This window comes from Ambystoma mexicanum, chromosome 3p (assembly GCF_040938575.1).
Source record: "Ambystoma mexicanum isolate Mex_15411 chromosome 3p, UKY_AmexF1_1, whole genome shotgun sequence".
Taxonomy (NCBI): domain Eukaryota; kingdom Metazoa; phylum Chordata; class Amphibia; order Caudata; family Ambystomatidae; genus Ambystoma; species Ambystoma mexicanum.
The window spans coordinates 136,430,694-136,448,145 of record NC_090925.1 but is presented as its reverse complement, the minus strand read 5'-3'; the positions used below and the strand labels follow the sequence as shown (position 1 = coordinate 136,448,145).

The following is a 17,452-nucleotide window of genomic DNA, read 5'->3' as shown; positions in this document are numbered from 1 at the left end:
GCAACACAGACACAACTCCAGTGCTGCTGTGAACAGACCACTTCAATGGTTGGATGTGTGTCTGGGACACATATGTCCACAGTTGTGTGCACACTGGTCTTGTTGTGTTTAGTTTCTTTTGGCAATTGGCCAACATTGAGAACACACACATAGAGGCATCCTTTGGCAGGCTCTCAGTGCATGTTCCCAAAATACAAAAGAGTGGACAAATGTCATGCCAGCAGGATGCTGCAGTGTGGCTCTGCACCATCCAAATATGCAATCACTGTACCCTACGGCAAGAGTGTGTAATTAGGACACATTGCTGTGATATGTGCATACACACCCCTGTTTGTGTTCAGTCCCTTCTTCTTGGTTCTTTATTGTTTGTTAATAGCGCCATGTTCCTGTATCACTGGATTTCGAATTCTGTCTGCTTATTAGTATTTCCTGCTTTCTGAATTCCCTTTCAATCTTCCATTTTGAAGTCAGTCCCTCCCAGTGCTTTCCTGTTTCTCCACGGCCCTGTGTGTCTGTGTTCTATAGTTCTGTGACCTTGATGTGTTCTGCAAGATAAACGTGATCCTTTAGACACCCCTGTTTGGTCCTGCTCTTATATGAATGCCAATATTGTCCTTTCCATTCTGTAAGCACTATTCCTACATGTCCTCTTGCAAGACTCTTACTATATCATCCTCCTATAACCTTGTGGTGTCCTGGTTTGACTTTGCCAGCTTTGCTGGTATCGCAGGTGGTGTTTCTCATCCTTATGTGTAATGACGTGAAGTTACTTTACATTATACCATCGAGGCTGTTAGCTCACAGACCGTGCCATTGCATGACCTGTATGTGGGGTTAGTGCTGACAGTACATTTAAGAGCAATAGTGGGTGGGGATCCTGCTGACTTTACTTGTAATCATAAGAAGCTTCTAAGTGCTTATCCCACCTCACTCTTCCTATATATGTATTCATATTCTTCTACTTGTACAACCTGATTGATTAATTGATTTGTGTATTTATATCACGCAGAGTGACAGACTAAACCGCATAGTGGTGCAGCCGACATCTAGAAAATTAAACCACAAATTATAACCATCTTCAGATTTAAACAGAATGTATATTACATACATGGTGGAACAATAGCTGGCTATCTAAATAAAAAGGTTTTCAAGGGCCTACGGAATTGATATAAAGTATCCAAGACCCTGATCTCGCTGGGGATATTATTCCAAAGCTTTGGGCCAAAGACAGCAAATCTTCTATCCCCCCTTGATACCAAAGTGGAAAGGGGCTGCTCAGAAGCAATTGATCCTGTGATCGTAAGCACCTAGAAGGTTGGTACAGGATGAGCTTGTTTCTCAGATAGTCGGGGGCTAATCCATTCAGGCATTTAAATATAAAACATTCCACCTTGAACTTAATACAGTCTTCTACGGCCAACCAGTGCAATGCTCGGCGGGAGGGAGACACATGGGCAGTTTTACTTAATCCGCAGATGGGCCTAACGGCCCCATTCTGGGCCTTTTCAAGCTTGTGAAGTTGTTTTACTGGAATGCCCATCAACAGACTGTTACAGTAGTCCAGATGGGCATTAGTCAAGACCCTTACCACCAAAGCATGGTCCTCTACTGCAATGTATGTAAGGACCTGTCGGAGTAGTTTCAATGAGAACAAGATGGCCTGTACCTTGGCCCCATCCTGACCTTCACAGCCCAAGTTGTCCTGCCAGATACATCCCACATTTCTTTGGGTGTTAGCGTGCATGTATGAAGTAACACAAACAAATAGGACTGCGGTTAATGTAGGTTTATTTAAGTAATTCTCTTCAGAGCCCAGTAGCAGCGTAGCTTCCATCCATGCAGTCCCCTCTCACTTCTCAACCGCCCCCATACCATTCTAGACTCCCCATGCACTCACCCTTCCACACAGCACATCACGGGACACCTACACGCTGCCAGCACACAGCCGGTGGGCTCAGAAGAGAATTACTTAAATAAACCTACCTTCACCGCAGTCAAACTCCTTAATCTCCAGCCTAGAGGGTCTATTCATTCAAAAGGGTTTGAACCACAGACAAGCCATGTCTGACAAAGCAACAATCTCTTTGCAGCGAATAGATGCAAATGGAATTTGACAAAAGTGCTAGATTAAAAAAATGATATTACAAATGTTGTACTAGTGATAAACTACTAGTCACTGACCAGGGGCCACAGTGGCCTCGGATGATTGCCTCGGGCTGAGTGAATGCACATAGTGTGGCCCATCTCTGGTCATGTAATTCCACTTGCAGGGGTATTTGTCCAAGAGAAAAGCATATTGTATTTATTCTCACCAGTTCTTCTTGGGTGTCGATGAGAGCCAGTGACGCATTATATGAGGCGCAGAAGATCTGGCTGTCCTCCCACTCTGCTTCCTCCTCGGAGAAGTGGTAGCATTTCCTTCCATTGTGCAGCCAGTCCATGGGGCACGCCTCTAAGCAGGGTGGTGTTACCTCTGCGCAGGGTGATGTTGGGACTTCCGGTGGTGAAATTATCACTAAAAGAAAGAATATGCAATAATCATTACCTACTATATATTTCCTCTAGTCCTCAACTTATTGTTAGCATTATAATAGGCCACAAGGAATGTATGAAGCACTCTTCTCCAAATGGCAGGATCTCTTGCTTCTGATGGACCTCTTGTGGGAATAATGATGCACTGGACAGGCCAGGGCTGTGTTATGGGTGTCACAGCAGAAGTCAAATAATGTTTCAGGTTATTGGTGCACGGACGGGTCTTCCAATGAAAGATAGAATGTGTTGGATCTGACATAGAGCACAGACTGTAAGCATTAAACATTTGCTGTTGCATTGTACGAAGCTAAGTGCTATTCTGAAGTAATTCCTGGAATTCTATACTTGTACTGTAATTTATGGGGGATGTAAGCAACTTAGTATTAGGGTGTGACGTTTTCTGATACATCATATAATCAAGCTATGATATGAGAGGTATGAGATTGAGAATATGGTTAAACATTAGATAGACGGAATGTAAACAGTTTCTTATAATCCTATACGTTGTGTGTGTGTAATATATATATATATTACACGGCCACGTTAGTGGCCGTGTAGTTATGGTTAAGTTGCTGTTTCCATAGGAAGAGCACTTTTTGGGCGGCTTATAACTTCGCTCCCCCTGGACGGATCCTCACCAAACTTTGCAAATGAAGTACGTGGTCCACTCTGGATTTGTTTGCAAAGTTTGGAGATGTATGGTCCAGGGGGGCAAAAGTTATAGGGGGGGTCCCAAAACGTCTTTTTTTCCCATAGACTGAATGGGGGAAAAACTTTGCGCACGGCTACAGTTCAAACCGCTGGACGGATTTTCACGAAATCTGCGGCAGGTACAGGGGCTTGGTCCAGAAAGCGTGCTTTTGTAAATTTGGTGACTTGCCGTGCAGTACTTTTCTTTAAAATTATCAAAAAGTAGGTCTGAAAAAATTAGTGATATCTATGTCCACTTCGCGTCACACTTCCCTGTTCTGTCCACGGACAAGACACCGATTGGCGAGGGGCTGGCGTCATGACCGCGGATATGAGACGTCTCTGCCCATTGGCTGCTGCGAGACGTGTTTTGCGTCAGATTGTTTGGATGTGGCCGACATCTTGGATTCGCCAAAAGCGAAGCAAGAACCAGCGCACATATGCTCTATTTATAAAAGTGTTTTGCTGTGTCACAGACCATTGGGAAAGGTTCAGACAGTAAGACATGGGTGATCAATGAATTCGTTCTGGGGGTCGGTCTTCATGATGTAATTTCCATGGACAGCTTGTACGCACAGAAAATGAGTGGTGTAATAACGATAGCATTTCAGTCCATGCAGTGGACAGGAAACCTCTAACTGTTGAAAGCACACATGTAGTGGTAGCCAACATTGAAATTGACAACATGCCGTGATTGCATTACTTTTCCCGATGCCTATTATTATATTCATTAGTGTGCCGCCATGGGTGTGACATGCTGCGGTGGTTGTGGCTAGGGCCTAGAGTCTTGGATCCAGGACTGTAGGCCCTGGCCGCAACCACCGCAGCATGTCACACCCATGGATACACCCGTAGTATTGCGTTTCCATTGGCAAGTTGTGGGGAGTGCGTGCAGTCTTTGGTGCATGCACCCAAGAACAAAGTTATAAGTACTAGACGTGGAAGCCACTGCACACCCATCCCATGTAAGATCTATGGACATACAGCTAGGAGTGAAGCCTCTGGCCAGAAGCACTGAAGGATTTCACACCTATAGAAAAAAAACCACTCCTACACATCACTGAGGTGGTTGTGGAGAGACCCTGCACTCTTGGGTGCATGGCCAAAGGCCATGCACCCAATAACACAGCTATAATCTCTTCATGATGTATTTCCTATGCCCATATTGTCAGTCTAGAAAAATAGATACCACACGATAAGAGGCAATGTATCATATTGGCCGAAGACCAACCGTCTCATGTAACTGAATGCCAGAATACAGACTCATAAGTTTGACCAATGTGTGGCCATTTTGATGTAACTAGAATCGCCATCTTGTTCTCTAACGTTTGCTCATTGCTTCTTGTTCAAAACTGCTTAGCTGTAACCTTATTCTGCTGATTCTGCTTCACTGATACTTTGTTGTTCAAAGCGAAAGAGCAATGCCGCGAGGCCGGGAGTTATTCGTTGAAACATAACGTAGGCAGCCACAGAGAGGAATGCCCAAATCCCCTCCCGCATATAGCCTTGAAGGAGAGCAACACGGCATTTAATCATTTCACTGATGCCAGCTAGTCATGTTAAGATGGTAGAAATGCTAGAAAGAAACAGCTAAAGGCTTGAATTATGCTTTTCTTACGGCCCCCCTTTCCTAAGCCCAGCCGAGTGTGCTGACTCCCAGGACACGAATAGCAAATAGGAGATAGCAAGGCTTGGAATGCGACTCTTCCCCCGTACGCAGCTTGCCTGCGAGCACAGAAGCACTGTGTTCTGTTCAACAAAGAAATATGTCTCCAGACTCGCAATGTTGCATATTGTTGCTAAAATAGATGTGTGAAGGTGTCATAAACGTTGAGTTGTCAATCATCGAACCCAGTTCAAAGAAATTATACAATGGGCGGTGTTAAACATGTCACGACTGATTGTAAGATGCCCATTTTGTATATATGTAACTGATGTACGTTTTTCGCTCTCTTGCATCCCTCGAGGTCCGGAAACACACATTGCAGGGCGTGAGACCGAGTTGGCCAACTGAGACTATTTGCTTTGCAATAAACCCTAGCTTTTGGGAATACAACCTTGTGTCTTGCGTATCAGTTCGTGTGTGGTGATTTGCCTTGTTTCCACCTGCGAGGGTCCCCTAGGGGCCCCTTCAATATGTACAGACAATAGGTATACCCCGGTGTGCAAGCGTGAGCAGGGGTAAGCAACACATTTTAAACAAAGAACCAAAAGAGGTACCCACGCTGGTGACAGTCTTAATTTCTGTCAGTTATTTTGGTTGAATCTCAATTTTAGTACAAGGTATATGCTCTCAAAGAAAGTCACAGGAACAGAAACCAAGGAAGAAAATCCTAAGAGTACAAACAGCAGATTTATTATTCAAAACACATTGTGTTGTTCAAATTACTTTTTACACAAGTTAAAGAAAAATATCAGAAGAAGAAAAAAACATAAAACATAGCATTCATCGTATATACATAAGGTCACCAAAAGCGGTATATTCATCAAGAAGCAAATTGGATAGTTCTCAAAAACTTAATTGATGAAAATATCCTAGCAGGAAACAGATTGTTCCTGTGGACTAGGTATTACCAGGGTGTATAAAAAATTACCCTGGTAGGTAAAAGCGAAATCATCAAATCAACTTGGTTTATATGGTTATCTGCCAACGTGTAAGAAAGATACAAAAATGTGTTCCCGAAGTACTTCCAAACGGGAGGGGAACAAAACACATGGATAACACGTTTCGGTGTGCCAAAACAGGCATCAGTAGTTGGGGCCTTCCTCAGGGCAGGAATTATGTAGTATATTAGTTTCTCCCCTGTATGTATATAGAGGGCAAGGGGGAATCTACTATCCCGGTGTATTAGGATTCTTACAGTACTTGTAGGTTCCGCCAAAAGGGGTTGAACCTGGGCCGATGCTCCAGCTTGCTGTACAGGGAGTCCAGCAACTGTGAGCACAGTTCCAGACAGAGCTGGATTGAAAAGGCTTGAATGAAGATGGGACAGTCCAGGGTGGACTGAAAGGCACGGACCAAATCCGGCAGCACAGATGATGCTGTGCATTCGCAAGGCGGCGGTCGCTCTGCTGGAGAGATTAATGGAGCTGGGGCGTGCAGCTAAGGGAAAGTTGCCACGTCATGATATGGAGAGCGCCGCAGTGAAGCCTTTGCGCGACGAGCAGCTGAGGCTAATTGAGTATTTCCTATGCCCACCTTGTACGCACAGAAAATGAGGAGTCCAATAAGAGCAGTATTTCAGTCCATGCAGTGGACAGGAAAATTCTAACTGTGATGCATTACTTTTCCGCGATGGCTGTTATTATTATGATCATTAGTACGCCACCATGGGTGTCACATGCTACAGTGGTTGTGGCCAGGGCCTAGAGTCGTGGATGCATGGCCGTCGGCCGAAGGCCAAAGGCCTAACTTCAAAGACTGTAGGCTCTGGCCACATCCACCGCAGCATGTCACACCCATGTATACACTCGTAGTATTGGTTTCGATTGGCAAGTTGTGGGGAGTGCGTGCAGTCTTGGGTGCATGGCCGAAGGCCATGCACCCAAGAACAAAGTTATAAGTACATGCACCCAAGAACAAAGTTATAAGTACATGCACCCAAGAACAAAGTTATAAGTAGTAGACGTGAGAGCCACTGCACACCCATCGCATGTAAGATCTATGGACATACAGCTAGGAGTGAAGCCTCTGGCTAGAAGCACTGAAGGATACCACACCTATAGAAAAACCCCTACTACCACACATCACTGAGGTGGTTGTGGGGAGATTCTATAGTGTTGGGTGCATGGCCGAAGGCCATGCGCCCAATAACACACTTATACCTTCTTCATGATGTATTTTCAATGGCTTCCTTGTACGCACAGATAATGAGGGGTCCAATAAAGGCAGTATTTCAGTCCGTGCAGTGCACGGGGAACTTGTAACAGTTCTAAGGACATGTGTGGTGTTAGGGAACATTGAAATTGACACCATGCCGTAATTGCAATACTTTTTCCTATGGTTATTGTATTCATCAGTACGCCGCCATGGGTGGCACATGCTACGGTGGTTGAGGCCAGGGCCTAGAGTCTTGGAAGCATGGCCGTCGGCCGTAGACCACCAATACTTCAGCATGTCACACCCATGGATACCCCCTTACTAATGCGTATCGATTGCCTGATTGTAGGGAGTGTGTGTACTCTTGGGTGCAAGGCTGAAGGCCATGCCCCCAACAACAAAGCCATAACCTCTTCACTTACAAGTCCACATGGGTTTCATGTAGTGCGGTGGTTGTGGACAAGATGTGTACTTTTGGGTGCATGGTTGCAGGCTGTATGCCATACACCCAAGCATGCACCCAACAGGAAACTTGTAAGCACTGCAGTTATAAGACACTTCACAACCATATATTGAAATGTATGGTCATACACCTACAATTTTAGGCCCCGCGCACAAACAGTGCAGCATTTCAGAGCTACAGAGTCACCCCTAGTATTGAACATCAGTCAGATGGCTGTGGGGAGAGTCTGCAGTCATGAGTGCATGGGCGCAGGCCATGCACCCAACAACACAGTTATATGTAGTGTACTTACAAGGCACAATGGGTACGATATGGTGTGGTAGTGCATCACTCTGGCGGCTGTGGGGAGGGGCTGCAATCATGGGTGCATGGCCAAAGGCCTTGCCCCCAAAAGTAAATTTGTTCGTAGTGTACTTATGTCACAATGGATGCCATATGGTGTGGTAGTAGTGGCCAGGATGCAGAGTATTTGAACAAAGTAATAAGCACTGCAGTTGTAAGTAACTATGCATTTTAAATACTGTATACCCATACATTCATAATGCTATGGCCTCAAACTCACCTCTGTAGCCTGTAGCTACAAACTACTGCATCATATCAAAGCTCTTGGTACACTTGTACTATGCAACATCATTAAGATGGTTGTGGGGAGGGCGTAGCGTTTTGGGAGCATGGTCAAAGGCCATGCTCCCAAAACCAAGTTTGTACATAGTACAATGACAAGGCACAATGGTTCCAATATGCTGTGGTGTTTCTAGCCAGGACCCAGACTCTTGATTGCTTGCCCAAAGGCCATGCACCCAAGACTGAAGTCATAAGCAGTGGAGTTACAAGTGAATATGGGTGTGGTGTAATGCGCTTGTTGTGTGGACGCCCTTGTGTCTTGCCTGCATGGCTACAGACGATGGTCCGAAAAGTAAATTTATAAGTAACTAATTTTCAAGGACCATGGTTTTGATATGCAGAGATGGTTGTGGCTAGGACCTATACTCCTTGTACCTTGGTAGTAAGGCGTACATGGTAGGTTACACACCGAAGATGCAAGGGCCAGCCTACAGGCACTGCAGAATATTAGTACAATAGATTAGACGTCTAGATTCGCATGTGTAGAAAATGACTGCCAATATACTTACTCCTTACTTTGTTCAGAATCCACATACAATTTTTAAATGGTTATCGTACTTGGCAGAAGTATCCCTTTTTCCATTTCTGTGATAAAAGAAACAGGTATGTTAGTCTTTGCATTTTTTGAAAATGTACTACATTGCTTAATAGACAGTCTACCTTTTTTTTACCCTCATATTTAGTTTACAAACCAGTGTACTGTGCATTGTGCTCAGTTTCTGTGTTTGCTTTCCTAATCCTTGGGTCTGGGGAAAAAACATCCTTGTCGGATTTAAAAAAACCTTCATTTACTATGGTACTAACTACTTCCGTGTTTCCTTTGAGTGTTTCCTTCATCTTTCCGATTAATGTTATGTTTGTTGCCTTCCTGCCGATTTTTACCAACAGTTAGATACCTGTAGGCATATTCTACCTGTGCATTTGTTCCCAATGATCTGTGATATTAATTTCTTTGGGCCTCATTACACGGAAGGCGGTGGTCCAGGGTGCTATTAGCACCCTGGACCATGCCGGTAAATTACCGGCACCGCCTTGGCAGAAAGGGGATTTACCGCCCCATTCCAAGGTTGGTGGGGCGGTAAATCCCCCTTCCGCCATTGCCCTTCCCCATTGCCATTTCTGCCCCATAGGGCTCTATGGGAATGGGGAAGGCGCTAATTACGGCAACCCGCTAAGGGACCTCGTAGTAAGGCGGTAATGGTTAACGGCCACCGTTACCATTAACGGTGGCCGTTAACCATTACCGCCTTCCGTGTAATGAGGCCCTATGTGTCATTCTTACATCCTCTTGGGTAGATACCTGTTGGCGTATTCTAACTGTTTGTAGTCTTTCACATCTTTTTTTTTTTAAATCTTGAAGTACACGTCATTTCGTAAATTTTGGTTTTAAGAACATTAAATACGCATTTGTAAGATTAGCTGGCAATCTCTGCTTTAGAGTAATGGTGCTATCATTACATTCGAACCATCCACAGTTCTTTTTAATGTATGCAGCGTAGTGACCTGCATTGGTTGTAGCTCCTGCATGGTAGATTATACCTACTGTTGTAAAGGCTTTCTTTCCAAGTGACACTTGACCGTGTGTGAATCCAGTCAGTTTGCAGTTGTTTTTGGTGCCATCTGCATTATAACGTAGAAGCATAAGTATTATGTAGGCACTATGTGATTGTATCAGTAAGGTGGAGCGATTGTCTGAATTGCAAATAGTACATAATCTGCCATTGTTTGCATTTTGTACAAGTTGCTGAAATGGAATGCTCTCACAATTTGTATGGAAACATACACAAATCGCTCATGTAGGATTTCTTCCTGTATCACTTTGCTACAGAGAGTGCATGTATGTTTCCACATGTACGAAATCTGGAAGATTTCATTTACAGGTATGCTTTTGTTTTCCAATACTAATAGTAAGTACATTAGAAATTCTTGTGGATCTTCTTGTGAGTTCATGGTGAATCTCACCATTCCAGCACAGTCGTCCAATTGTTGCCTTACTCCATGAACACTGTATCGTACAGTGTTCATGGAGTAAGGCAACAATTGGACGACTGTGTTGTCAGGATTGCTTTTTGCATTTCTATGCAGCACTAACATTTGCAAACACAATTGGTCTGTACTGTGGAGGTAAATATTGTTAACAATTGGTGGCAATTGAAATAGAATATTCATTGCTACATTTGCATAGCAATTTACCCCACTTTCATTTGCAAATTTGAATGGCCCAGCAAGTTCTGTATCTGAGTGCATTTTTAGGAATTTCTGTTGCTTCTTTGCCGACGTCCCTGATTTACATTCCCCAGTAGGTTCTCCTATGTTTGCGGTAATTGATGAAACTTCAGCTTCTTTTCTTTCCGGAATTTGCTGTTGGATTCTGTTGCATTTCTGTTTCATTTAGTTTTCTTTTACCACATTTTACTTTATTTGGAACAGGGTATTGTTTCAGATGAGGGGTGTACAGTGAAGGCAATCTAGAATGCAAGGAATATCAGCTTTAACTTTACTTGCATCAAAGTTCATTAGCAATAGACCATCAAGTGTAAATAAGCTCATGCCTCCCTTAAAGACTGTGTTTCCTATATCTATCAATGCTTTGTCTAGGGTATGACCTTGGGATTTATGAATGGTAACTGCATATGCAAGAGTTAGAGAAAATTGCTCTCTACGTACATACATGTCTTTGAAGAGAAGGAATCGAGTAATTGAGCGCCCTATCCTTTTCACTTCTGAAAGTTTATCAAAGCGAATATTGACAAACTGAATGTTGCTATCACGTGGGTATGATTGAAAACCAACAACTGTGCCCAGTTCTCCATTAACTAGCCCTTGCTCTACGTCAAGTTTACGTTTAAGCATTACTCTACAATTTAAGGATAATTTCAATATTTTTTCCAACCCAGCTGTGTTGGAGATTGAATTTTCTAAACTATTTAGTCTTGGTGTGGCTTGCTCACACATGGGTACTGGCATACCATGTACGTCTAGTTTGTCTGTGGCGCTAATTTCCAGTATTGGTTGCATTTCTTTACTTAACATTGTTTCATTGAATTTGAAACAGCTTGCAAGAGTTGGAATTAAGGCCATACAATGGACATTTTTGTGTGCTATTTGTTCCATAACATCAGTTGCACATGCATTGTCGCCATAAAGTGCATGTATGTGCCGGTTTTTCAATACAACTTGTGCTTCTTGCGATAATACACCAACTCTAATACTTTTTAAGATGCTGGCATAAGTGAGATCTGCAGATTGCTGCATGTTCTCAGTTAATTCTCTATATTGGAAATGTTGCCAAAGGTTAACATTACCTATGCTACCAACAGTTTTCCGGCAGAGTTTGTGGCCTAAGGTTTTAAAAATCGGTTCACCTTTCACTGGTGTCAATTGTAGAAGATCTCCGAAAACGATATTGTGTTTCCCTCCAAAGAGTTCTTCGTTGTTACTTTTAAGTACTTCTTGCAATCTGAGATGAATCAAAGACAAAATTAGGTTGGACACCATGCTCACTTCATCTATTAGTAGCATTTTCATTTGTTTCAATACTCTGCGTAATTCCATTGCAGCTTCTGCAGAAAGTTTGTAGTAGTCTAATTTATTTTGATGCTCTACTGGAAGCAGTAGTAATCGGTGTAAAGTGACACCGCCTATGTTGTGGGCAGCTAGACCTGTGGGGGCCATAACAACAGCTGCCAGTTTGTTGTTTGTCCATTGTTGAAGGAACTTGCTGATGATTTTGATTAAGAATGTTTTCCCTGATCCAGCTTCACCACTGACGTACAGCAGTATAGGTTTGTAATTGTGGCAGGTACATTCTTTATTTTCGTGTTGTACACCATGTACAATTTGTTTTGTTACGTCTTCTAAAATGGTGCGCTGATCGTTGTTAAGTTTTGCTTGTTGTACAGTTAAAGGGATAGTCCAGTAAAAAATGTTATTTAAAAAATAGATAGGCAATATAGATAGGCTCCTCTAGCCCGGAAAACATAGAAAAGAAACCGCAGCTAGTGCTTATTTTTTTAAAAAATAAATAGTACTTACCGAGATTCAGCTACAGCTTTCCTGCTCTGGTCTCCGGTCCGCGTCCTCCGAGTCCCGGCACCAATGAAGGAAAAGCCACCCAGCGCTAGCTTTTGTTTACTAGCTTTTCCTTCATTAGTGCCGCAAAAGCAAAAGCCAGCACAGGCGGGCATCCATTTCACAAAATGGATGCGCCCATGTGATTGCTTTTGCGAATTTTGAGCTTGAATAGCCCAACATTTTCCATGGGAAGTTTAAAAAAAATAGTGCTAGTATTATTTTTTTTATATTGCCTATCTATTTTTTAAATAACATTTTTTACTGGACTATCCCTTTAAGTCTTCTGTATCTTCTTGATACTGATACATGGTGTTTTCTACTTCTGCCATAGCTACTTCAGCCTCATTTGCTATTAGTGGTTGTCCTAGTGGTTCTTGACTTCCTATTACAGAAGGTTGACTACTGTCGGAAGAGTCCTTATCTAGTTGGGCCTGAAGTTCTTCTTCCTGTTGCTGCTCATTGTGTAACATTGTTTTGTACTGCGTAAAGTTCACATCGGTGATAGCGCTTTCATTTGCTTTGAGAGCATCTTCATAGCAGTCATAGTTATCTAGTATGTCTTCCTCTTTTCTCCATGGTTTGGAAAGTTGTAACAGAGACATGTAATATAGTTCTTTCTGTTGAGGACTTTTTAATGACAATTTTACATGATTCATTAAGCTTCGTTTGGTTAGTTTCACTAAGCTCCCTTCACAGTCGGTCACTCTATATCTATGTTTTCTTTCATCGGGTTTTACATTATTTTTGTATGCAAAGTTTTGAGCTATGTGGTATAGACACATGCTTTCCAGAGTGCTACTCCTGTTTGGATAGTATGTGTCCAGTAAATTGTTTTTCAGAATGTCTTGGCTGTTGGGATCATTTCTGGCAATTGTTTCTATGTCCTCATATGATTTTAGCACTCTTTTTCTAGATTTTGCAGGACCAAGACTGAGCCATACTATGTTGTCTGATTTTCGATACAAAGCAGTACCGGTTAAACGATTTGCTGCTTCATAGGCGCCACATTCTCTATGAGAGAGCATTTTTATGCCTAGGCTGTACAATTTCTATGATTATGTTGTGTCTGATGCTAGGTCATCCCTGAGGTCTTGAAGCTCTGTTTTTTCTGCTTTTGTTAAGTAGGCTGTAACATATCGTGCAACAGCAGTGGAATTGTCTGCAATGTACTGCACATCTATGTTTGCATTCCATAAGAGGGCAATGATTGCATTGTAATCATTGATATATTTTGATTCTTCCCTTCTTTTTATGTAATACGTGTTCTTAGGTGATTTACCTTTAACACTATGTCGAACTGAAGACATGAAGTTGTTTACTTCACCTGTTTCTGTAACTGGTCTAGGTAAACCAAAGCTGCATTTGGTGTAGTATTTACCTTTGTTTTTTTATTTGCGACGACAATATTTGCCACATTTGTGTCTTTGAAATTGTAAAATCTGCCCATGCAGCTCACTATGTGTCTGTTCAGAAGTGATTTCACAAGTGACATATTTTTGGATAAACTGCAAAACAGTGCTGTCACTGTCATGACCAAATTTCGGTGTACCTTTGATCCATAACAGCATGTGAATATGTGGTGCTCCTCTCGCTTGATATTCTTTTCTCCAAAAGAAGTGCTGCACTTCTCCAAGGGGAGGAACAGTTTTATTGCAAATAAAGTGTAGCATGGCAATGAAACGATGATGGAAATATCTTGACACATTAACTGGATCTAGAGAGCAAAGTTCTCCAGGTGTTAATATATCTATGTTGTTTTTGTTGCTGTTTGCTATGCGTAGGAATTCATGTAAATCTTCCCATGCATATTCGGCACAACTTAGCGTAACAAACCAAGTCGGTGGTCCTAGGTTTCTGATCATACAACACACGTCTCTGTGCCCTTGGAACCAGTATTCCTTTGTACCATGCATGTTTGCAAACAAATTTGTTATACTGATTGTAAAACCTCATCTTTTTCCTGTACTTTTTGTATTAACTGCGTAGCTGACATATTTTGAAAGTGGGTACCAGATTTAAGAATGTGCGCAACTCCGTAACATAGTGTTGCTAATTCACTTTCATAGAGTTGGTGGAATATGTATTCCATATTTTGTCTAAATCTGGGATCTTGCGAATACATTCGTAATGAACGGTATTCTGATGCCCCAATCTGAGTGGGTCTATCATCGTATCTTCCACCTTTGCCAGTAGGAAATAGCAGTGGAAAAGCACGTGCTTCTATACTTTTTTCCCATATACTCATTGGTGACCCTTTGGTTTGTCGCATTTGGTAAGTTTCTAGTGCATCATCTATGCTTCATTGGAATGCAATGGATGAATTGTGTAATGGTCTAAAAGAGTGGATACTGTAGCAGGATCCAGATGTTCGAATTGTCCAGTTTCTGATGGCTCTTGAATTATTTCAGTTGTTTCCCTTAAGCTTTCATCAATATTTATTTCCTTGTAGTACTCATTATTGTATTTTAGATATTGCAATGCTTGTCTAACTTTGTGTAAATCCACTAATTGTTGCCACATTTTTTTGTCCTTTGTTGGTACTCCATTTACCAAGACTATTAAAGAATGCTCTATTGAACGTTCCACTCCTAGAGTGTGTACATTTTCTGTTAGATCTAATGGCAAATAAACTACTTTGCCACGAATGCCTTTCACCAATTCAGAGGAAGGTAATTTTGCTGTTTTTGGATGAAGGCGTATAATTGCTTGAAATGGGTTAACTGTTTGAATTGTCATGCTCTCATACAAATTGAGCTGCTGCAGGATTTTTGGTAATGGAAACAATTCCAAATTATTTGTAATAGCACGTGAAGGAGTGTGGTTGTTGTCTAATTTTGTAGTACAGTAACTGCAACAAATTAGGCGTTCAGTTAGTTCATATTTGTTTTCTCCTAAAGGGTAGAGAGCTAATTCAAACCATTTAGAATCTTCATTGTCTTCTATGTTGTATGCTATGTCCACATTTTTTGTGTTCCTTTTGTAAAACGTTGTGCGGCAACACACACACACATGGTTTGGTACTTCAGCCGATGACCTTTTAAATTTTACTATTTCTTTTCTGTATGTGTGTAGTAGAAGGTTGCTATATGCAGAATTGTTGCTACTATGTTCTAAAACTGTTGCATTTTGTAAGTGGCTCTCACTTCCAAAATACTTTCTCTGAATACGGTCAATTTCTTCTTGTAACTATTTGGGTGTACCATGCAGAAGAGTAGTATTTAAGTTGCCTAATCCTGAAGCTGGACTTTTTGCATAGTATATTTTATACACTAGATTTCTTACATTGGAATGATGTATTGATATCCTTTTGATATCATGGAAGGTGCTTTTGCAAATAGGCCCAGAAATGCAGGCTAATGAATGTCCTTTTAGTCCTGTGTATTTCCGCACTGGACAAATATCCATATTTTGCAGCACTTTCATTTTACTTTTCTCTTTACCTTTTACATATTGATTAAGGAACTGACGTAAAGATTTGAACGCTTTGTTTGGAATGGTACACATTGATGTGCATGGCCATTTGTGTACTGCACAGTGTGATTCTGCTGAATCGAGAGGTAATTCTGAGTTTTATGGGAATACATTTGTAAGCAGTGTTTCTTGTTCCATGACGGTAGTATTGATTTTCTCATACCCTCGTCCACTGCTATGGATGGCAATTGTGTTTGTTTGATTTTGTTTGCATGCTTCTTCATTAAAATATGGTTCTGTGGTTGTTGTGTGACTCCATTCACCACCACAAACTTAAGAAATTATTTTTGTTCACATTCTGTTTATTGCTCAGTTTCTTTTGTAGTTTAGTACTTAGTTTTGTTAGTGCTTTCATCCTATTTAAGACTAATATAAACAACTTCCTTTTGAGAAGGATTGCACTGTCCACGAGACCTTGTAAGATTAACTTTCTTCGGTAGGTTTTAAGGGGTGAGGATGATTTCGGTCCTCTTATTAGTAGATTCTGAAGGACTCTGTGACTAAACATTTTTGATAAAATACTTTTTTTACTATGCGTTCTTGTTACACTATCAGGATTATTAGGAGCATTGTTAGCTGTACTGGTAGTCATTTGTTTGACAACATTTTTGTGTTTTGTGACACATTTTGATGGAGGAGGTAAAGTTTCGGTAGTGGAGACTTCCTTTGTTTTGCTAACCAACTGCATTAGCTGGTTTGTTCTAACATTCTCTACAAACTCTACAACAGGTGGATGCTTACATTGGGCACTTTTATTTTTATTTGCTCTACTTTTGCGTTTCTTTCTACGGAGTTGCTTTTTGGTAGGCATGGGGAAGGTCTTTGTCTTGGTGTGTCCATGTGCATTGGACTCGTGCAATGATTTGGTAAGGCTACTTTATTGTTTCTATACTACTACAATGTGCTTCAGATGAGAGTACAAAGTGACCTACTTGTGACGAAAACCATTATTAATGAGCGAAATGCCATAAACTTGCAACATCAACTTCTTTTCTAAATATAACCTTCTAAGGATTACGTATGTTATTTGAGTTCCAAACACACAGGGATTTGTGAGCCATTCTGCCTATTATTCTTTGTTCAATAAATGGATATTTGTAGGTAGAATGGTTTAAAAATCAATGTTTGCTTTGGTGCCCAAAATAAACAAATAACCCACACAGCGTCTTTGAGGTGTAGTTACAATATAAAGGTAGTACTGTACTTACTTTTTTTCGCAAAATAATCAGGTTTCTTCGGGTATGTCGTCTGCAGTGTAGATGCTGTTGATTCTCAGGAGAATAGTCTTTACTGCGGTGCAAAAAAACAAAATCAATGACTTAGTGTGTTTACAGCAGTGATGATACTACACACATTAATTGTGCTTCTTTTGTCACAGCATTCTACTTTCATATTTCAACCCAGTGCATGTGTGCATTTCACTTCACTCTGTGCAGTCTTTCCATGGCATTTGCAATATGGTACTTGAAAGTCCTTCAAAATTGCTAACAATTTGAAGTTTATGGAAAAACCTTGTTTTTTACACGGTGTACTATGTATAGGCGAGAGGTTTGTAAGCGATAGGGCACAGTAGTAGATGGGGAAACATTTTCTACTTGCAAATTAAAAGCATGATGCCGAAAAATCAGGAGACCCTCAGAGGGAGATGTCACCACAGCAATCGGGAGCGCTTACTTTTCTCATACGATTACATTGCAAGTAGCATTACTGTAGTCTGTACATAGTACACAACTCCGACATTTTGACATACAAAATTGAGTTCCGCCCTAAATAGGCAT

The 17,452-nt window shown here is 41.5% G+C and overlaps 1 protein-coding gene across 2 annotated transcripts in view; it reads right to left on the bottom strand.

Annotated features, from left to right (window-relative positions):
• The window catches only part of LOC138580165 (C-type lectin domain family 2 member L-like), a 518,366-nt gene that overhangs the window by 89,349 nt on the left and 411,565 nt on the right, over positions 1–17,452 (bottom strand). For both annotated transcript variants that reach the window (XM_069650495.1, XM_069650494.1), the window contains one exon: positions 2,313–2,515. In XM_069650495.1, the coding sequence (XP_069506596.1) occupies positions 2,313–2,515 (203 nt within the window). The remainder of the gene's footprint in view (positions 1–2,312; positions 2,516–17,452) is intronic.